The 22,753-nt window shown below is 36.9% G+C and overlaps 1 protein-coding gene across 2 annotated transcripts in view; it reads left to right on the top strand.

The window, feature by feature from the left end:
* Positions 1 to 22,753, top strand: part of CDC73 (cell division cycle 73) — a 131,829-nt gene that overhangs the window by 91,295 nt on the left and 17,781 nt on the right. For both annotated transcript variants that reach the window (XM_040453593.1, XM_040453594.1), the window contains exons 12-13: positions 7,050 to 7,085; positions 7,381 to 7,468. In XM_040453593.1, the coding sequence (XP_040309527.1) occupies positions 7,050 to 7,085; positions 7,381 to 7,468 (124 nt within the window). The remainder of the gene's footprint in view (positions 1 to 7,049; positions 7,086 to 7,380; positions 7,469 to 22,753) is intronic.

Here is a 22,753-nt window from a genome sequence, read left to right as displayed (position 1 = left end):
TTAAGTCGAGAGGACCATAGAGGTGCCTGGGTGGCTCAGTTGGTTAAGCATCAGACATTGGCTCAGGTCATGATCTCACAGTTCATGGGTTCAAGCCCCACGTTGGGCTGTGTGCTGACAGCTCTGAGCCTGGAGCCTGCTTTGGATTCTGGGTCTCCCTCTTTCTCTGCCCCTCCCCTGCTCATGTGTGTCTGCTCTCTCTCTTTCTCTCTCTCAAAAATAAATAAACAATAAAAAACTAATAGTAAGTAGAGAACCTTACCAAAAGCCATTATAACATTTTAAGAGTATAAGGAAGCGGGGTAACTGGGTGGCTCAGTCAGTTAAGTGTCCGACTTTGGCTCAGGTCATGATCTAGCGGTTGATGGGTTTGAGCCCTGCATCAGTATACGTATTGACAGCTTGGAGCCTGGAGCCTGCTTCGGATTCTGCGTCTCCCTCTCTGCCCCTTTCCTGCTTGCACTCTTTCTCTCTCTCAAAAATGAATAAACATTAAACAAAAAATTTAAAGAGTATAAGGAAGAGCAATTAAATTCAATAAATATTAGTCGAATGCCTTCCATGTACTCAGTGCCAGAAATCAGGAAAAGCTAAGAAGGATCTCTCTTTAGGAAGGAAGAAAGTGAAGGAACTGAGTTGGGCCCAAAAAATATAACATCTGAAGTAGAAAGATATTGTAGGTAGTTGAATGATTGATACAGAATTGTTTTTCTTTGGAAAGGAGGGATGGGAGGTTATAGTTGGTCATTCTAAAGAAGATTGCCTTAGAAATTCAGAAAGAGTTTAAGAGAGTAAATACCACCACCTAAGTGAGGATTTTAACCCAGTTTTGTGTTGTGTAATGTAAAATTGTCTCTCATTTCTCTAAAGCATTGTCTCAAAATCATTTGGCAGACAAAGGAAAGGGGTAGGGAGAGGCACTAATACCTAAATCAGGGTGTTCAAATATATCATGTGATAAAATGAAGTTAAGGGAGCTGGATTCTACCAGCCAGTTTTGTGACCTTGGGGAAGATCATATGTAAATAAAGGAGCTCTGAGTCTTTTCAACTCTTAATATTCTAACATTCTTTTCCAGTTGTTCTACCGAGGTGCACTGGCAATTAAACTGATTGAAATTAATGTGAACTAATGTCTCATAACAGATATTCTGCTGCTCATCCATGTGAAGTCTTCTCTTACTGCTTGACTCCCATAGGTTCTCAGTCCCTACACACCATTTTATTTTTATTTATTTTATTTTATTTTATTTTTGAAAAGTTTATTTTTTTAAATTTATTTATTTTGTTAATGTTTATTTTTTGAGAGAGAGAGAGACAGAGTGCTAGTGGGGGAAGGTCAGAGAGATAGGGGGACACAGAATCCGAAGCAGGCTCCAGGCTCTGAGCTGTCAGCACAGAGCCTGACATGGGGCATGAATCCTCAAACCATGAGACCATGACCTGAGCTGAGTCAGCCGCCCAACCGACTAAGCTACCCAGGCGCCTCTATATTTGAAAAAATTTTAAATTTATTTATTTATTTTGAGAGAGAGAGAGTACGCGTGAGTGAGGAAGGGGCAGTGAGAGTGTGTATGAGTAAGCAGGGGAGGGGCAGAGAGGGAGAGGGAGAGAGAGAGAAAATCCCAAGCAGGCTCTGTGCTGTCAATGCAGAGCCTGATGTGGGGCTCAAACTCATAAATGGTGAGATCATGACCTCAGCCGAAATCAAAGTGTCCGAAATTTAACAGACTGAGCTACCCAGGCACCTGCCTGTACACCATTTTAAAAGCAAAAATTGGGGTACCTGGTTGGTTTAGTCAGTTAAGCATCAGACTCTTGATTTTGGCTCAGGTCATGATCACACAGTTGTTAGACTGAGCCCCATGTTGGGCTCCACACTGGGTGGGCTCCATGCTGGGAATGGAGCCTGCTTAAGACTCTCTCTCTCTCTCTCTCTCTCTCTCTCTCTCTCTCTCTCTCTCTCTCTCGGTAGCTTAGTCAGTTGAGTGTCCAACTTTTGGTTTGGTATGGAGTCATTGTCCCAGGGTTGTGGGATTGAGCACCGCGTTGGGCTCCTCGCTGAGTGTGGAGCCTGCTTGAGATTATCTCTCTCTCCCTCTACCCCTCTCCACTGCATGCGCGCGCGCTCTCTCTCTCTCTCTCTCAAAAAAAAAATATATATATATATTCTCTCCCTCTCCTTATGCTCTTCCCCGTCCTCTCTCTCAAAAAATAAAGTAAATAAAAATAAAAGAAAAAAATTTTTATAAGTTTTTAGCATCAATAAAACCTGGTTTGAGTGGATGCTAAGCAGTTTGTCATGTTTGTCTAGATTAGTGAATTTTTCTTCTGCTGTAGAAATGTTTATTGTGTTTGCTTATGGAATGCTGCCTAATTTTTTTTACTAAAGATTTTTTTAAGTTTGTTTTGAGAGAGAGAGAAAGAGAGAGAGAGAGAGAGAAAGCACGAGTAGGGGAGGAGCAGAGAGGGAGGGAGAGAGAGAATCCCAACCAGGTTCCACACTGTCAGCGCAGAACCTGACTTGGGGCTTGAGGTTAGGAGCTCTGAGATCATGACCTAGCCAAAATTGAGAGATGTTTAACCAACTGAGCCACCCAGGTGCTCTGATGCTACCCAATTTTGAAGGGATATTGTGTCATATATGACATGTTCATTATGTTATCTTTTTAAAATTGAAAAAAATAAGAATGCTCAAAACATATCTGACAGTGTAGTAGGCTATAGATAGCAATTATGCAGTTATAATAACTGTTACTTGTAGGTAGAATTTGAATCATTTATTTTTTCCCTCTCCAGTGTGGTAGCTCAAGTATACAATTCCATTGTTGATTATTGTTTCCTTTTTATTATTCTTTCACCATGTATTTATTGGGCACTAATTGTGCCAGGCAAGTCCCTGGGTAAATTTAATATTCAAAAGTGTCTAAAGTTATTCCCAACTTCTAAACATTTCTTTAGAGAACATAACTAACAAAAAGTACATGTTTTTCAGTGGATTAGAGAGGAGAAGCCTTTGATGAGCCATAGTTCTGTACCTGACTGTCATTTTCTTTTTAACTATCTTTTTTTAATGCTTATTTATTTTTGAGAGAGCGACTTTGACTTTGAGAGAGCGCAAGAGCGCAAATGGGTGAGGGGTGGAGAGAGAGGGGAACAGAGGATCCGAAGCGGGCTCTGAGCTGACAGCAGAGAGCTGATGTGGGCCTCAAACTCACAAACCATGAGACTGTGACCTGAGCCAAAGTCAGACACTTAACTGAACGAGCCACCCAGATGCCCCTGTCATTTTCTTTTTAGATTAAATCTTTTGCACATATCCCTGCTTCCTGCCTCTTTCTAATGCATTTACATTGCATACTTCACTTCTCCAGCTTTAATTTTCTACTTTTATTTCATAGATTTCCTGAAATGGATAGGTGGCCCGTAGCTCTGGTTTATCTTCTTACATGTGATTTTGGGAGAGAGAATTAGCCTCTCGTGTAATTTCAACAGATTGTGCTGATCGTACTATCTCATTCCATAGTTTTAATCTGTGTGCCGATGATTTTCAAATTTGTATTCTCAATTCAGACATCTCTTCTTACCTTTGGTATCTTATACAAACTGTCTCTTTAATATTTGGATATGCCATAGGCATCTTAAAACTGGTGTAAAATCTCTGTTCTCGGATATCTTCTTCATGAATACGTGGTACCACCATCATCTATGTTTCTTAAGCAAAAAATTCAGGAGTTATTCTTCATCCTTCACTCTTCACATTTGCTTATTGCTCTTATCTAATATGTCACTGACTTCTGTCAAATTTACTTTTTCTGTGTTTCAAATTTGTCTCTTTATCTTCTCCCACAACTCATTTGTTTACATGAATTACATTTCTCTATACCAGTACATCATGAAGTCCATGACCTATTTCTGGTTCCCAACAAGATACATATAGAAATTGGTAGAATGATACTGTGACAACATCCACGTGCATGATCATTTTCTAGCAATTCATTGTTACTGCATTTTATTCACTTGACCTTGGATTGGAAATTAAAAAAGCAAACAAAAAAAACCCCTTACTTAACCCCTTACTTAAAAAAACCTTACTTAAAACCTTACTTAAAAAAACCCCCTTACTTAGCCCCTTACTTAAACCCCCTTACACTTAATTTGAGTAGCACCTTTGTGTACTGTTGTTACGAGTCCTGACTGAGCTTTCTACTTTCATGCGTGTCCCCTTTTGATCTCTTACCTAAATCTATTGTTTTTCTTTTACAGAAGATGTGACATGAAAATCAAACTATGTCACATATTGCCTTAAAAGTTACAGAGTTCTTCAGTGGCACTTGAATACAAACCTAACATTACCTAGAGGCCTTATATAAATTGGTTCCTGCGTGTATTTTTAACCTCATCTCCCGCCACTCTTTCTTTTGTCCCTGTAGTGTGCACATGTGCAGTTCCCTATGCACAGCAGTTTCTTCCTGTCTTCGGCATTTGCTCACATTCCTACCTCTTGTCTGGACCATTCGGACACTTGTTCTTTGCAAGTTGGCTCCTTTTCATTCTTGAAATCTTAGTTTAAATGCCACTTCCTTTGAGAGGCTTTCTGTAAGCATTCTAGCCAAAGGATACTTTTCTGTCAGGATATGTTCCTTTTGCTCTTTAATATCACATGTTCAAATTTGTTTATGTGTGTTTGTGTGCTTTCTTGTTCATGCTCTGGCTCCCCTACTTCACTGGAGAGTCTTTGAGGGCAGGGATTACTTCTGTTTTATTTATAGTAATAAGAGTGCCTTGTACATAAGGCTCTGAATATTTAAGTGAAGACTGTAATTATATTTGAAATCAAACATAACAATAATAATTACTTACTCTCAGCTCGTACATTTTCAGTCATGGCATTTGCTAAAGTGCAGTGGTAGGTAGTGTTAGTGGTACCAGGAGCAGTAGCATTAAGCATTTAGCTGTAGCCGCAGGGTTCACTAAATATTGAATATGCATGCGCCAAGACCTGATTAAGGAGTTAAGGTGCATTGTTGTCTTTAAGATTCTCACAGCAGTTTCAGGATATAGAGACTATTATTACTGTTTTATAGTTGAGGACAACCGAGACTGAGCAGTCTCTCAATTCGACTTGCTAGGGTAATTTGCCTAGGAAGTGGCAAAATGGGGATAGGAATTGAGATCATCTGAGTACAGATTCTTGCTCTTAATCACTTTGCCATATGGACTGGTGTTATTCTACACTTTCCTCCCCCTCTCACTTTGAATTATGTCTATCATAGGGGTACCTGGGTGGCTCAGTCAGTTAAGTGTCTTGACATCCAGTCAGGTCATGATCTCACCTTTGGTGAGTTTGAGCCCTGCATCGGGCTCCGTGGCTGGCAGTGTTGAGTCTGCTTGGGATTATTGCTCACTCCTCTCTCCCGCCCCTCTCCTGCTTGTGCTTTCTCTCTCTCTCTCTCTCTCTCTCTTTCAAAAAATAAAAATCAAGTTTGTCACAGTGTCTGTACCTTGGTCCTTACTTTACTAGGGAACCTATTTATATTTTTTTTGTAGCTTTTTTTTAATCAAGTCTTTAGACTTTATTTTTAATATGTGAGCTTTTATATTTTGTCTTTTTCTTACATCACATCTTCTCAGCCTTGATTTTAGTGAATTTTTTCCTAAATTCAGGAGTCCATCGTGAGCTTCTTTACCAAACCAGTGTTGTTTCAAAGATTTCTTTTTTGTTGTTCCCCCTTAGTCATTCTCCTAGCAACTCTTGTCTCCTGTTTATCCATGTATTCTATCCATCCTGCCATGGCTTTATTCCTCTAACAAATACCAGATATTTACTGAGACTGTATTATATTCCAAATGATGCTGTCTAGCTAATCAAGTGTATCTGTGAATCCTAGTTCTAAAAATGATTTAAGAAAGTTTTAGGGTTTTTTTTCTCAGCAAGAAGAGATGAGGACACTATAATAAATATGTATGTGTGTGGACTTCTATTTATATATATCTTTCTCTGCTTTATATGACTGGAAGAATCCTACTGCTGGACTCCATAGAAGTTTACCACAATAAATAGCTATTACAAAGTATTAAATTAAAATGTAGAATTTTACTGCTTTTAAAATAGAACATATTCCAAAAATGCATGTATCCCTTTAAAAATGGTAATCTGTTTTTAACAACTGATGTTGAGTTAGAATTTTAAATCTCCTAAATTTTTATTTATTTTTATGGTTTTAAAAAATGGAATTTCTAACAGTACATGACACATAGAAAGCAGTCAATATGTTTTTTATTATATATGTAAATACTGAAAATTGAATGTACAGCATTTTCAAATTCTAAAATATATTAATCTTGAACCAGTCTGATACTACTCTTATTATACCAACAAATGTTTCTGTGCATTATAAAGTCTATTACATATACAAATAATGAGAAGATGAATATTTGTGTTTTTATAACACATTCACAATTATTAATAAATATAGGCAGTTCAAAATAATATAGGCCTTCACATGACTCATTGCCTATAATGTTTTCTTCTAATAAACAAAAAACAAATGTAACAAAAATGTAAGAAATATTTTAGTTCCCATTAATACCTTTTTCCTCCCAAATGTTTAAGCACATTTTCCCCTCCCAGTCCTTCCCACAGTGTTTCGTTTTCTTGTAATATTCTGTTTTTGCATTTATTACATTGGTTATCAGTTAATTAAACTTTTTGCTTCCTTTGCTAGACTTTAAAATCCATTAATGTAGATACTCAGTGTCCAGCAATGTAGTATATCCACTTTCATTGTTACTACAGAATGTTGAGTATTGGTAGGACATTTTAATGTTTTTGTGAAACAGAGAAGTAAATTATTTGAGAAGATTGAGGTTATTTGAGAAGATTCAGTATATTTTAAAATTTTATAACTGGTCATATGTAAATACAAATAAGTTTTAGGCCATATCTGTATTTTTATTTTTTACTTTATTTACTTATTTTATTTGTATTTGTATTTTGAAAATAAAAATGCGATGTTTCTAACACTCAGTTTTTTCCCCTCTTAACAGTTTCTCAAGCAAGACCTCCCCCAAATCAGAAGAAAGGTGAGGTTGTGCCTATTGATTCTAAATTTATTTTAAAAAGTAAAAGTAAATAAGCTAGATTACAAAATGAAAGCTGAGACTCTGAAGTTACACCAAATGTTTGTGCTTGGTAGTCAGTGCTCAGGTCATACTCATTACCAAATATTTTGAATATTACTGCTGACTTAAAATATTTTTTTAGGTCAAAGGAACTAAGATTATAAATTTACAAACTTTAAAGTTTTAATTGGGCAAGTCTATGTCTTTTAATGATAATAACAGCATATTTGGTACCTTTAAAATTTTGTCTTTACAGGATCTCGAACACCCATTATCATAATTCCTGCAGCTACCACCTCTTTAATAACCATGCTTAATGCAAAGGACCTTCTACAGGACCTGAAGTAAGTAATTTGTTAGGATATGGAGATAATGTTGAGAATTAGTAGTTAAGAATTTGGTATTCCTTATTTGGAGAAAACAATTTCAGTGTACTATCGACTTTACAGATAGTCTGAAATATTATTTTCAAAACAAAGTACAGTTGACTCTTGAACAATCCAGGGGTTTGAGGTGCCGACCCCTGCGCAGTTGAAAATTTATGTACTACTTTTGACTCCTGCAAAAACTTAACTACTAGTAGCCTAATGTTGACTGGATGCCTTACTGATAAAATAATTAATATATAACATAACAGTCAAATAGCAAGTATTTTGTATTTTATATGTGTTATATACTCTATCCTTATAATAACATAAGCTAGAGAAAAAATTTCATTAGAAGAATCACAAGGAAGAGAAAATACATATATAGTACTGTATTGTATTTATATAAAAAAAAAATCCATGGATAAGTGGACCCATGCAGTTTAAACCAATGTGGTTCAAAGATCTGCTGTATATTCTTTTCACTCTGGATCCTTTAGGGAAAATTACAGAAATTTTTGGCTAAAGTTCTTAATAAAAAGGGTACTATTATAGTAAATTTTAATATGAATTATTTTCTTTTGACTTTTACCTGAAGAGCTTGAGGAAGTTCCAAAACAAATTCGGTTTCTCTACCTCTGCCCTTCTCCCAAGTTCTAGTTGAATGGGAAAAGTGATACCAACTTCTGTATATATTAGGTATATACCTTGTGAGGTGGATGGAGGTTGGGAACGTAGTTTTTTAACCCAGACCTTGGGAAAAGTTAGTTGAATGAAGCTCATATCTTATGTTAAAATTTCCAGATACTTAGCTTTCTGAGAAAAAATTTTTAAAGTATTATTGACCTTTATTCCAGGTGAATAGGGTAAAGATTTAATATTTGTATATATTGCAAAATGATCACCACAGAAATCTAGTTAACATCCATCACCATACATAGTTACAAAATTTTTTTTGTTTTTTTTAACTTTGATAAAATAATTTTATTTATTTTTAATTTTAAATCCAAGTTAGTTAACATATAGTGTAATAATGGTTTCAGGAGTACAATTTGGTGATTCATCACTTACATACAACACTCAGTGCTCATCTCAGCAAGTGTCCTCCTTAATGCCTCTCACCCCATAGTCCTTCTTCCCACCCAACACCCCACCAGCACCCTTCAGTTTGGTCTATGTATCTAAGAGTCTCTTATGGTTTGTCTCCCTCTCTGTTTTTATATTATTTTTGCTTCCCTTCCCTTATATTCATCTCTTTTGTATCTTAAATTGCACATATGAGTGAAAACATATTTGTCTTTCTCTTTTTTAGTTTGCTTAGCCTAATGCACTCTAGTTCCATCCACATTGTTATGAATGGCAAAATTTCATTCTTTTGGATTGCTGAGTAATATTCCATTGTGTGTGTGTGTGTGTGTGTGTGTGTGTATATATATATATGTATATATATATATATATATATATATAGCACATATACCACATCTTCTTTATCCATTCGTCAGTCAGTGGACATTTGGGCTCTTTCCATATGTTGGCTATTGTTGATAGTGCGGCTGTAAACATTGGGGTACATGTGCCCCTTTGGATCAGCACTCTTGTATCCTTGGATAAATACCTAGTAGTGTAATTGCTGGGTCGTAGGGTAGTTCTATTTTTAGAAACTCCATACTGTTTTCCAGAGTGGCTGCACCAGTTTGCATTCTCACCAGCAGTGCAAAACTGTTCCCGTTTCTCTGCATCGTTGCCAACATCTAATGTTGCCTGAATTGTTCATTTTAGCCATTCTGACAGGTGTAAGGTGGCATTTCATTGTGGTTTTGATCTCTCTTTCTCTGATGATGAGTGATGTTGAGCATTTTTTTATGTGCCTGTTAGCCATCTGGATGTCTTTGTTGGAAAAGTATTCGTGTCTTTTACACACATCTTCACTGGATTATTTGTTTTTTGGGTATTGAGTTTGGTAAGTTCTTCATAGATTTTGGATACTAACCCTTTATCTGATATGTCATTTGCAAATACCTTCTCCCATTCCATCAGTTGCCTTTTAGTTTTGCTGATTGTTTCCATCTTTGTGCAGAGGTTTTTTATCTTGATGAGCTCTCAATAGGTCATTTTTGCTTTTGTTTCCCTTGCCTCTGGAGACGTGTCAAGTAAGAAGTGGCTAAGGTCAAAGAGGCTGCTGCCTGTTTTCTCCTCTAGGATTTTGATGGCTCCCTGTCTTAGGTTTAGGTCTTTCATCCATTTTTAGTTTATTTTTGTATATGGTGTAAGCAGGTGCTCCAGGTTCATTCTTCTGCATGTCACTGTCCAGTTTTCCCAGCACCATTTGCTGATGTCTTTTTTCCACTGGATATTCTTTCCTGCTTTGTCAGAGATTGGTTGGCCATACTTTCGTGGGTTCATTTCTGGGTTCTCTATTCAGTTCCAGTGATCTGTGTGTCTGTTTTTGTGCCAATACCATACTGTCTTGATGATTACAGCTTTGTAATACAGCTTGAAGTCTGGAATTGTGATCCCTCCAGCTATGTGGTTTTGTTTCTTAGGATTGCTTTGGCTATTTGGGGTCTTTTCTGGTTCCATACAAATTTTAGGATTGTTTGTTCTAGCTCTGTGAAGAATGCTGATGTTACTATTTTGTTAGGGATTGCATTGAATATGTAGATTACTTTGGGTACTGTCGACATTTGAACAATATTCTTCCAGTCCATAAGCATGTAATGTTTTTCCAATTCTTTGTGTCTTCTTCAATTTCTTTCATAAGCTTTCTATAGTTTTCAGTGTATAGATTGTTCACCTCTTTGGTTAAGTTTATTCCTAGGTATTTTATGGGTTTTGGTGCAATTGTAAATGGGGTTCATTCCTTAATTTCTCTGTTGCTTCATTATTGATGTATAGAAATGCAGCCGCTTTGTTCATTGATTTTATATCCTGCGACTTTGCTGAATTTCATGTATTATCAGTTCTTTAGTGGAGATTAGCAGTTTTTAAAGTGGAGTCTTTTGGTTTTTCCACATAGAGTATCATATTGTCTGCAAAGAATGAAAGTTTGACTTTCTTCTTGCCGATTTGGATGCCTTTTATTTCTTTGTGTTGTCTGATTGCTGAGGCTAGGACTTCTGACACTATATTGAATAACAGTAGTGAGAGTGGACATCCTTGTCGTTTTCCTGACTATAGAGGGATAGCTCTTTTTTTCCCACTGAGGATGATGTTAGCAGTGGGTCTTTCATATATGGCCTTTATGATCTTGAGGTGTGATCCTTCTAACTCTCCTTTCTTGAGGGTTTTTATCAAGAAAGGATGCTATATGTTGTCAAATGCGTTTTCTGCATCTATTGAGAGAATCATGTGGTTCTTACCTTTTCTTTATTAATGTGATGTATCACATTGATTGATTTGCAGATACTCAACCAGCCTTGCATCTCAGGAATAAATCCCACTTGATTATGTCGAATAATTCTTTTAATGTATTGTTGGATCCGGTTTGCTAGGATCTTGTTGAGAATTTTTACATCCGTGTTCATCAGGGAAATTGATCTGTACTTCTCCATTTTAGTGGGGTCTTTGGTTTTGGAATCAAAACCTTGTAGAATGAGTTTGGAAGTTTTCCTTCCATTTCTATTTTTTTGGAACAGCTTCAAAAGAATGGAGGTTAACTCTTCTTTAAATGTTTGGTAGAATTTCCCTGGAAAGCCATCTGGCCCTGGAATCTTGTCTATTGGGAGATTTTTGATTACTGATTCAATTTCTTTATCGGTTATGGGTCTGTTCAAATTTTTTATTTCTTCCTGTTTCAGTTTTGGTAGTTTATATGTTTCTAGGAATTTGTCCATTTCTTGCAGATTGCCCAATTTGTTGGCATATAATTGCTCATAATATTCTCTTACGATTGTATTTCTGCGGTGTTTGTGATCTCTCCTCTTTCATTTGTGATTTTATTTGGGCCCTTTTTTTCCCTTTTTGATCAGTCTGGCTAGGGGGTTATCAATTTTGTTCATTCTTTGAAAGAACCAGCTCCTGGTTTCATTGATCTGTTCTACTGTTTTTTTGATTTCAGTATCATTGATTTCTGCTCTGATCTTTATTATTTAACAGCTTCTGCTGATTTGGGGCTTTATTTGCTGTTCTCTTTGTAGCTCTTTTAGGTGTAAGGTTAGGTTGTGTATTTGAGACCTTTCTTCCTTCTTTAGGAAGGTGTGGATTGCTATATACTTCCCTGTTACAACTGCCTTTGCTGCATCCCAGAGGTCTTGGGCTGTTGTGTTTTCATCTTCATTTGCTTCTGTGTACTTTTTAATTTCCTCTTTAATTTCTTGGTTAACCCATTTATTCTTTAGTAGGGTGTTTTTTATATCCAAGTATTCATGGTCTTTCCAAATTTTTTCTTGTGGTTGATTTCAAGTTTCATAGTGTTGTTTAAAAATATGCAAGGTATGATCTTGATCTTTTTGTGCTTGTTGAGGGCTGACTTGTGACCCAGTATGTGATCTATTCTGGAGAATGTTCCATGTGCATTTGAGAAGAATGTGTATTCTGCTTTAGGATGAAATGTTCTGAATATGTCTGTTAAGTCCATCTGGTCCAGTGTGTCTTTCAAAGCCATTGTTTCCTTCTTGATTTTCTGCTTAGATGATCTTTCCACTGCTGTAAGTGGAGTGTTGAAGTCCCCTACTATTATGGTATTATCATCAGTGAGTATCTTTATGTTTGTGATTCATAGAATTATATATTTGGGTGCTCCCATGTTGGCATAAATATTTACAGTGTTAGATCTTCCTGGTGGATAGACCCCTTAATTATGATACAGTGTCCCTCTTCATCTCTTGTTTCAGTCTTTGGTTCAAAATCTAGTTTATCTAATATAAATATGGCTGTTCTGGCTTTCTTTTGATGACCATTGTAATGATAGATGGCTCTCCATCTCCTTACTTTCAATCTGCAGGTGTCTTTAGGTCTAAAATGAATTTCTTGTAAACAGCATATAGATGGGTATTGTTTTCTTATCCATTCTGATACCTGATGTCTTTTGGTTAGAGCGTTTAGTCCATTGACATTTAGAGTGAGTACAGAAAGATACGAATTTTGTCTCATTGTATTGCCTACAGGCATGTAGAGTTGGTGTTTCTGGTGATGTTCTTGGTCCTTTCTAGTCTTTGTTGCTTTTTGTCTTTTTGTTTTGTTTTGTCTTTTCCCCACTCAATGAGCCCCCTATGATTTCTGGCCAGGCTGGTTTAGTAGTCACAAATTCCTTTAGTTTTTGTTTGTCTGGGAAACTCTTGATTTCTCCTTCTATTTTGAATGACAGCCTTGCTGGGTAAAGAATTCTTAGTTGCATATTTTTCCGATTTAGCACATTGAATATATCCTACCACTCCTTTCTGGCCTGCCAAGTCTCTGTGGATAGGTCTGCTACAACCTGATCTGTCTTAACTTACAGGTTAAGGACTTTTTTCCCCTTGCTGTTTTCATAATTCTTTCCTTTTCTGTGTATTTTGTGAATTTGACTATGATATGCCTTAGTGATTGGTTTTTGTTGAATCTAATGGGATTTCTCTGTGCTTCTTGGATTTTTATGTCTGTGTCCTTCCTCAGATTAGGAAAGTTTTCCAGTGTTATTACTCACATAAACCTTCTGCCCCTTTTTCTCTCTCTTCATCTTCTGGGATTCTTTTTTAATAAGTCATTCTTTTTTCTTTTTTAATAAGATGTCATTCTTTTTTAATAAGTCACTGAGTTCTCTAAGTCTTGTATCGTGATCTTTTCCCTTTGTTTCCCTCTTTTTCTGCTTCATTGTTCTCCATAATTTTATCTTCTGTATCACTGATTCACTGGATGCTGTCGTGGCATCCATTCGAGTTTGCATCTCGGTTACAGCATTTTTAATTTTGTCCTGACTATATTTTATTTCTTTATCTCCAGAGAAACCCATTCTATGCTTTTTTCAGCCTCAGTATTCTCATTTATCATGGTTCTAAATTCTAGTTTAGATGTCTTGCTTATATTTGTGTTGATTAAGCCCCTGACTGTCATTTCTTCCCCTTCTTTCTTTTGGAGTGAATTCCTTTATTTTGTCATTTTGGTGGAAGGAAAAAAATCAATAAAATAAAAAAGAAAAATTAAAAAATTAAAACAAAAAAAAAATCAAGTAAAGGAAGCTAGATTCTAGATGTGTTTTGGTCTGCTTGTACAAAGAAGCTTGATAGAATAGAGAAAAGGGGGAAAGAAAAATGGTAAGAAAATTAAAAATTAAAAAGAAATTTATATAATAAAATAGAATAAAATTAAAGAAAATGAAATAGAACAAAAAGTTTAAAAAATTAAAAATAAAGTAAAAAAAATAAAAATTTTCTCTTTCTATAGCCAAGAAAGAGGAAGAAAGGAAAGAATGAAAAAAAAAAAAAAAGAAAACAATTTAAGCAAAGAAAATGAGTAAATGAACCAGCACACAGAATTAAACCCAAATAAAGTTACATCCAGTTTGCCCTAGAACTGAAACTGTGAAGCCTTCTATAGTTTGTAGGCTAAGCAGGTGGAATGACTTGTGCTGGTCTTTTAGGGGATGCACAGTTGGGTTGGGCTTGGTGTAACAGCTCCATTCTCCACGAGTTGGCATTGCTTAGCTTACTGGGGTGGATCAGTGTGACACGCATCTGTCTTTACGGGAGATGTGGAAATGGCTTCACTCAGCTCCCTGGTCTTCTGGCACAGAAACTTTGTGCTCTCACCAACTTGCCATCAAGCACCCCTCCTTTGTCTCAGGCCTCCGTCCACTACCCTTTACATGTCCATGCTGTCTACCTTCCAGGTGGCACTTCCTTCCAGAGTTTTATCTCAGATGGGATTGTGTTTCAAAACCGCACATTTCAGAGACCCCTGTGGCTTGGACCTGCTCCAGCTCTCTGGGGGAGGGTCTTGCTGAGCAATGGTTGGGTGCCGGCTTGCTCCAGAAAACCTTTGTGCAATCACACAGTGTCAGAGGTTCAGAGATTATGGCAAATCACAGCACACAGCTGGTGCTAGGTTTCACCACACTCTGGGGTCTTTGTCCCAATACTAGCTAACGTGGCTGCTCTTCAGGGTCCTCTGGGACCTTTGCCTGTGGGGAAACCATATGGCTTCTACCAAATGCACTCCCAAGGAGAGGAACCGCTTCTTCCCATGTGGCCCTCAGACCCCGCAGACCCCTCTGCCTTGCTCCTGGGGATTTGCCCTACTTCCTCACCGGAGCACCGCCAGGCACTGAACTCAGAAACTACAGACTTTGTTCCACTGTTTATAGAATTTTGGTGATATTGAAACCCTCTCTTTTCTTCCCGTCAGTGGTTTTGGGGAACAGATTTCTTGTTCAGTGCCCTGTGAGTGTTTTCACTCTTTCTCTCTCTTTCTCTCTAGCTACTCTCGGTGGAGTGCTTTTTTTGCATGATCCTGATGTACTGTACTCTCCCCCTTTCTCTCTTTCTGTCCTTTTTCTGCTAAAACAGCTCCCTACTCTCCATGGCTTTTCTCTTCCACAGTTCACCTCTCCGCACTGTGTACCTGCTGAGTTCTCTGGCTCAAGTTATGCAGGTTGTTGTGTTAATCCTCAGATCAAGCTCCTAGATGTTCAAAACGGTTTGGTGCTGATCTAGCTGTATTTCAGGGATAAGACAAGCTCAGGGTCTCCATGCTACTCCGCCACCTTAACTACCCCCCTCCCCCCAATGTTTTTCTTGTGATTACAGCTTTAAATATCCATTCCCTTAAGTACTGTCAAATATGCAATGCAGTATTATAGCTATAGTCGATATGTTGTACATTACCTGTGATTTATTTATTTGGTAGCTAGAAATGTGTACCATTTTATTTGTAACTGGAATTTTATATCTGAAATTTTTAGTCTCCTCCTTCCTCATTTCTTGTTTAAAATGAGTATAGTCACAGTAGTATCACTTTGCTATAGTAAACACAAATCATGATAATGTGTACAAAGTTAATCTCTCCCTTACCTAGCTAGCTTCTCTAGAAGTATTTATCTTCATGTTAATTAATATGAATAGGTGTGCCACTTTTAGGATCATGATTATTATTTTTTAATCTTTATGCTACTTGTAGTGGTTGTCATTTACAGAAGAAAAATGGTGATGCTAAAATTGTTTTAAATAATTTGCAATGATATGTACATTAGTAAGATTTAAAATGGGCGGTAGATAAGTGATTTTCGGAATGCTGTCAAGTTTATGAACATTATTATTAGCATGGCAGATAATGAGTGGTTGCTAGTGATTTCTGGATGTCTACTTTTGCTTTTGACGGGAGGATATCCACTATGTTTTCCTCTCATTTTAAATTTCATATATCAGATTCTCATGATTTATTTGTGCTCTTGGCCTTTTGCTGTTTGCATTTGTGAATTGTTAGTGGACTTTATTCTAAGGCGTTGCACTTTTATGTAGTGTACATTAACCTAAATTAACTATCTTCTTTCATTAAAAACTGAAAGGGGTGTGTGTGAACGTGAGCTTGTGTGCATGTATGTCTGCATGGCAGGGCACAAGTGTTCTCAGCCTCCTTGCTCAGGTAGGCAATATTTGTGTCCTTTTTTTTTTTTTTAATTTTTTTTTTTTAAACGCTTATTTATTTTTAACACAGGGAGAGACAGAGCATGAATAGGGGAGGGTCAGAGAGAGGGAGACACAGAATATGAAGCAGGCTCCAGGCTCTGAGCTGTCAGCACAGAGCCCGACACGGGGCTAGAACTCACGGACTGCAAGATCATGACCTGAGCTGAAGTCGGCCGCCCAACTGACTGAGCCACCCAGGTGCCCCTTGGGTCCTTTTTAACACAGTTAAAAACATAGTTGCTTACGTAGTACTAGGCGTAATAAGTTAAATAAAATCATTTTAATAAAATATTTTCAAGGGGAAAAATTTTTTCCTGTTCCCACATAGAGGCTCATGAGTTAAGACAGAATAATTTATAAACATTTATTGCAGAGTTCATATAGCTTGAGTGTAGTAAAATGCTATTCTGAGGAAACAGTGGTCATTCTATCTTGTGGTGTTTGTCAATTAAATTTTTTCCCATCATGCTGATTATTAAAATGGGTGAATATATATTGAATATTCGTGGGTACTTAGGGTTTTGTTTTAAGGTAGTTCATTCTGTTTTTTATTGGTAAGTGAAAGAAAATGGAAGAACCCAGCCTAGTGTTTTGGAGGCTAAGAGTGGTGGTGTGGTCATTAGTTGGAGAGAAGGGGGTTAAATGTATTCTGCAGCAATACTTTTCTAGTGGTTTGTACTCTGTTATGGTACTCCTTATTAAATAGAGGTTGTCAAATTGCCCAGTTATCTTATACACATGGCGATTAAATCTTGGCATTTGTTACGAATTTGGACTTTTGCTCACTAAGCTTTAACCTTAATTATTTGAAGAAGTTCTGGATTGAAGACACGCCCTTACATAATTATTTTATAAATTTGTTTTTGTTGGGTGCTGCAGGAATGTAATACATCTAAAGTTGTTTTTTTATGTTAAATTCTCAATTCAAGGGGTTGGCCCTTGGCTGACAAATTATCTGGGACTCCTTTCTTCCTCCCCTACTCTTGAACCAGATCAAGATGATTACACGTCTTTAAAACTTGGAGAGGCGCCCAGGTGGCTCAGTTGTCTGAGCCTTTGACTCTTGATTTTCACTCAGGTCATGATCTCACGGTTCATGGGATCTAGCCCATGGGGCTTGGGATTCTCTCTCTTCCTCTCCTTCTGCCCCTCCCCCTCTTGCTCGCACTTGCACTCTCTCAAATGAATAAACTTTAAAAAAAAGAAAACTTGATTAGAATTTTTTCTCTAAGTTCATCCTTTTGTTGTTTGTTTATTTACCTCTTCTAAGGTTACAGTTCTAGCTTCTTTGTGCCCTTCCTTTCTGTGGGTGGTAAAAACCAAGTCTCAAGCAGGTATTCCTGTCTTCCACTCTCATCCACTGCAGCATCAGTTGATTTCTGACTCATGACTATTTTCTTTCCAGTTCACCTATGCATTTCAGGTATTTGTTATATTTTATCTGACATTTCTTGGAAGGATTTTTATAATTACTGGAACACTGTATTATTGGAACTGGAATTTTATAAGGTATTTAATTTTTCTATATTGAGTTTATTCAACACTCATAGAACAGTAACTAACAATCAAAGTGCTATGTAGGTAAATGTTCTGCGAGCTCAGCCTTTTTGGAGCTTACATGATAGTGGTGTTAGTGTACTGGGAGTCACCTATTGCAACTGATGAGAAATAAAATATGTTCCAGCATTTGGGATAAAACTGAATCTTAATGCCTTATTATTGAGAGTATAATGAAAAGTATAATTTTCTTTGACACCAGTTTACAAACTTAAATCGCATCTTGAAGATAAGTTCAAAATCAGATTAGACCTCAGCAATAATATATCAGCCATGAAAACCTTTACCTACCTCCTCTCATAAATTATGTGGTGTTAGTGAGAAGGTATGTAACTCTAGTGATTTTTTTATAATCTAAAAAAATACTTGAAAATTACTATTTTCTAGATTTTGAGACCTAAAAAGGAATCTCAGAATATACTCTTATTCTCAATGAAAATGCTGAGAGATAGGGGCGCCTGGGTGGTGCAGTCGGTTAAGCGTCCGACTTCAGCCAGGTCACGATCTCGCGGTCCGGGAGTTCGAGCCCCGCGTCAGGCTCTGGGCTGATGGCTCAGAGCCTGGAGCCTGTTTCCGATTCTGCGTCTCCCTCTCTCTCTGCCCCTCCCCCGTTCATGCTCTGTCTCTTTCTGTCCCCAAAAAAATAAATAAACGTTGGAAAAAAAAAAATGCTGAGAGATAACCCTAAAACCTACTCTGGTAGTTGCAGAGCAGAAAATACAACCAGGTCTCCCAATGTCCAGTTTAGTTATTTTAACTTTTGGATAATGGGGATTCTTAACCAACATTCTGATTAAGAAATTGGGTTTTATTCTGGAACAAAATACTCTTTTGCAGTATTCAAGGTCTTACATTCACTATTAATTACAATAACAATATTTTGTAATTTGGTTTAACAATGAAAATTCTTTTTTTTTTTTTTTCAACGTTTATTTATTTTTGGGACAGGGAGAGACAGAGCATGAACGGGGGAGGGTCAGAGAGAGAGGGAGACAGAGAATCAGAAACAGGCTCCAGGCTCTGAGCCATCAGCCCAGAGCCTGACGCGGGGCTCGAACTCAAGGACCGCAAGATCGTGACCTGGCTGAAGTCGGACGCTTAACCGACTGCGCCACCCAGGCGCCCCAATGAAAATTCTTATTAAATATTTTTAGTGGTAACTAGGAAAGTATTTTTGGTCATTAACATAATTTGTAGCCAAAGGAAGAATGTGAATGCTCTGCCTTCTCTCTTGGTGGAATAACAGTGATAATTCTTGAAGAAAGAAAACAAAAGCAACTTTACTGCCAAACAGAAAATCATACTGCTTCCAAACTTATGACTAATTATAAATGAGACACAAAATGAGTTGTAAAACTTGCTAATTTCAGGTTTTACCAAGCGCAGAATTGGATATAAGTGCCTGTGTCTTAAAATAGCTGTATAAAAATCCATGTAATATGACACATACCAATATATCTGTACAGTCTTGTTTAGTACTTTTGAATAAAATTTTCACCAAACTTTTTTCCATTAACAGTAGGGAAAGAAGAAATTTTTGTTTTTATCATTTAGTGTTCTTACAGTGTTGTGGATTACTCAAGTAATTCCTCATGTCATCTACAATTGGGTGAAAGACATATTATTTTGGTCTTCTTTGAAATAGATTTGATAATGTAACTGAGACTGTGCCAGACCCATGCAAAAAATGGATTTGCTTAACTGCTTTTTTTTTTTTTTTTTAGTTTGAAGATGCATGTGTTTTCTTTCCACCTAATGAATATACAAGAGTTGTTTTTTCATTGTTTATATTCTGTGAAATATGTATCTATTTTTTTGTTTTGTGATGGCTTCTGTGTTTTGCATCTGGCACCCAGTTGGAATTCACAATTCCAACTAAATTGTGAATTCCTTAGAGAAAAGGGCTTGTTACTCTGTTGTCATTTGTATCTCCGTTGTTGAAAAACAGTGTTTGCCCAATAAAGGATATTAAGTAAATGTCTAGGAAAATGAGAAGCAGAAAGGATCACACTGAGAAAATTGGACAGGGGTAGATTTGTATATCTGAAATTCAAGGTTTGTTTTGTGTGTGTGTTTGTGCAAGCTGTGAACTCATTCAGTGCATTTATTTCAAATTTCAGATTTCTTTTTTTTTTTTTTTTTTTACATTTATTTATTTTTGAGAGATGATAGAGACAGAGCATGAGCAGGGGAAAGGCAGACAGAGGGGGAGACACAGAATCCAAAGCAGGCTCCAGGCTCAGAGCTGTCAGCACCAAGCCGGACGCAGGGCTTGAACCCACAAACCATGAGATCATGACCTGAGCCAAAGTTGGACCCTTAACTGACTGAGCCACCCAGGCGCCTCTCTAATTTCAGATTTCTTTTTTGATATATGATAGTTGTATCTGTACCTGGGACTTGATTTTAGTTCCTGTGAAGTGTCATTATACTTGTTGGTATTGCATTTTGTGCACTTACTGTATTTGGATCAGGTGATTTTTAAGGTCATTTTTAGCTCTTTGATTTTTATGATTTGTGAATTTGGTATTTCCAGCTCTCACAATTTTTAATAATTGACAGCTATTTATAATTTTTATAAATATCTTAATGGTTACAGAAAATTCACAGTAAGATTTTGGAGTGTTTAAAAAGAAATTCTATCTTTACTTTTTAATTTTCCAGGACCTTTGCAGTGCTCATCTGAATGCATTCCAAATCTAAATCTTAAATATGGTTTATAATGGTAGATAGTAAACAGTGCAAAGAAATCACAAAGTAAATTTTAGTGTTTTTTTTCCCCCCTCTTTAGGCTTACAACAGAGAAACCAAACAATTAAAAAGACCACACTCTTAGGGTAGACCAAGCCTAATTTTTCTTCTAAGTATAAAACACTCCCTTCATTGTTTAACACCTCATTGCAACTGACATCTCCCCTACAGTTTGAGTCAGCTGGAGGCTTTGCTATGTAATTAATGCATAATTGAAACCTCCTCCACACAATTACAGTACTGGCTGTACCCCATAGCTCATTTGGCATAGATTCTATTTGGTTTCATGTAAAATTAAGGATTCTTCCTTTTTTTTTTTTTTTTTTTTTTTTTGTCCCTTCAATAAAAAAATCACACAAAAACAAAACCCTTAACCTTTAACATCTGTAAATAACAAAATTAAGGTTGTGTTATGAAAGTATTAAAAAATATATTTTACATTTATAAATGTGATCCTGAGAGAAGTTTTAGTAGGACTGTAAGTTTATTTAAAATAAAATGATTGGATGACACTCGTGATTCTGGCCATTATGGTAGCCTCACAGGACCAAGGTTCCAAAGGGGAGAAATTGCACATAGAGAGTGCCTCACAGATATGCGGAGGATTCTCTTTGCAGTAGTCAAATACTGTGGAGTACATTCATGTGAGAAAACTGCTTGATGCCTGGGGAAGAAGCAAGCAGAACAAATACTGGAGTTTATACCGGACCATGAATAATTCATGTTCCAAACAACCACAGGAAATGCAAAAAGATTCAACCACTTTGGAAAACAATATAGAAGTTTTTTCTTTAAAAAAAAAAAATTTTTTTTTAACATTTATTTATTTTTGAGAGACAGAGAGAGATAGAGCACAAGCAGGATAGGAGCAGAGTTAGAAGGAGACACAGAATCCAAAGCAGGCTCCAGGACCCGAGCTGCCAGCACAGAGCCCGATGTGGGGCTCGTACTCACGGACCGTGAGATCATGACCTGAGCCGAAGTCAGCCACTCAACCAACTGAGCCACCCAGACGCCCCTACAATATAGAAGTTTTTAATTTTTTTCTCTTTACATTGAAGATATTATTGCACTATCTTCTAGCTTCCTTTGTTGATGATAGGTCAGCTGTTAGTGTGATAATCCTATGAAGGAAATCTGCTTTACCTGGTTATTTTAAAGACCATTTTAAATTTATCTGCTCTGCCTAGATGTAGATTTCTTATATATCCCATTTTGGGATTCATTAAAATTGAATGTATGGATTTGTGTTTTTCATCAATTCTGAGTCTTGGCCCTTATTGCTTTAGATAATACCTCTGTGTTGCCTCCCCCCACCCCCCCTTTTCCCTTCTCTTTTTTGGGACTTTTTCAATTTCAGTGGTTCTGTTTAGTTCTTTTTCAAATCTTTGGTCTCTTTCAAAATAAATTTTTCTCCTGTACATATTTGCAAGCTTGTTTTGTAAGCTTTGATCTTTGATATTTGCATTTGAAGTCCTTAGTTACCTTTTCTTTTGACTATTTTGACTGTTGTTTCATTCATGATACCTCTCATTTCCCTGCATGTTTAGTTTTTTAGTACATTTAATATTTTTGATTGTCTTCATTTACTCATTTACGGTTCATTTTCCTTGGAGTTTTTTTCTGTGGAAATTCTTTGAGTTCCAAATTGAAGGTGGGTGGATGGCAGGGGTGGAGGGGACTCCAGAAAAGGTTTACATTTGTGTTTGCAAAGTACCTAAGAGCGTTGCCAATATTACATCACTTTAAATGAAATTTTCATTTTGAGGGTTTTTAACATCCAGACATTGTTGCTTTTTCTTGTCTTTTCTCTACTTTTCAAATTTCAACTTCTTTTATTTAGGAAAAAGGAAAACTGTATTTTTAACCTGCTGGGAAATATTCATAAACTTGCTCTGTTTTAAAAATAACATACTGGGGCGCCTGGGTGGCGCAGTCGGTTAAGCGGCCGACTTCAGCCAGGTCACGATCTTGCGGTCCGGGAGTTCGAGCCCCGCGTCGGGCTCTGGGGTGATGGCTCAGAGCCTGGAGCCTGTTTCCGATTCTGTGTCTCCCTCTCTCTCTGCCCCTCCCCCGTTCATGCTCTGTCTCTCTCTGTCCCAAAAATAAAATAGGTGAACGTTGAAAAAAAAAAAAAACAATTAAAAAAAATAAATAAATAAAAATAACATACAGTTTTGAGCTTAACTTGGCTATATCAACTATTTGCATTTTATTCTTTGACAATACTAACATAGTTATTTCACTAGAACTGTACCAGTTTAGATAGTAGTGACTTTAGTCCTATCACCCATACTCCTTCACTCATGGAATGTAAAATAGAATAAATAAATTGCAAATATTGGATGAGTCAGTG

This window comes from Herpailurus yagouaroundi, unplaced genomic scaffold (assembly GCF_014898765.1).
Source record: "Herpailurus yagouaroundi ecotype Mexico unplaced genomic scaffold, PumYag 209, whole genome shotgun sequence".
NCBI lineage: Eukaryota > Metazoa > Chordata > Mammalia > Carnivora > Felidae > Herpailurus > Herpailurus yagouaroundi.
Note: the sequence above shows the minus strand (reverse complement) of the source record. Positions and strands in the feature narration are given on the sequence as shown.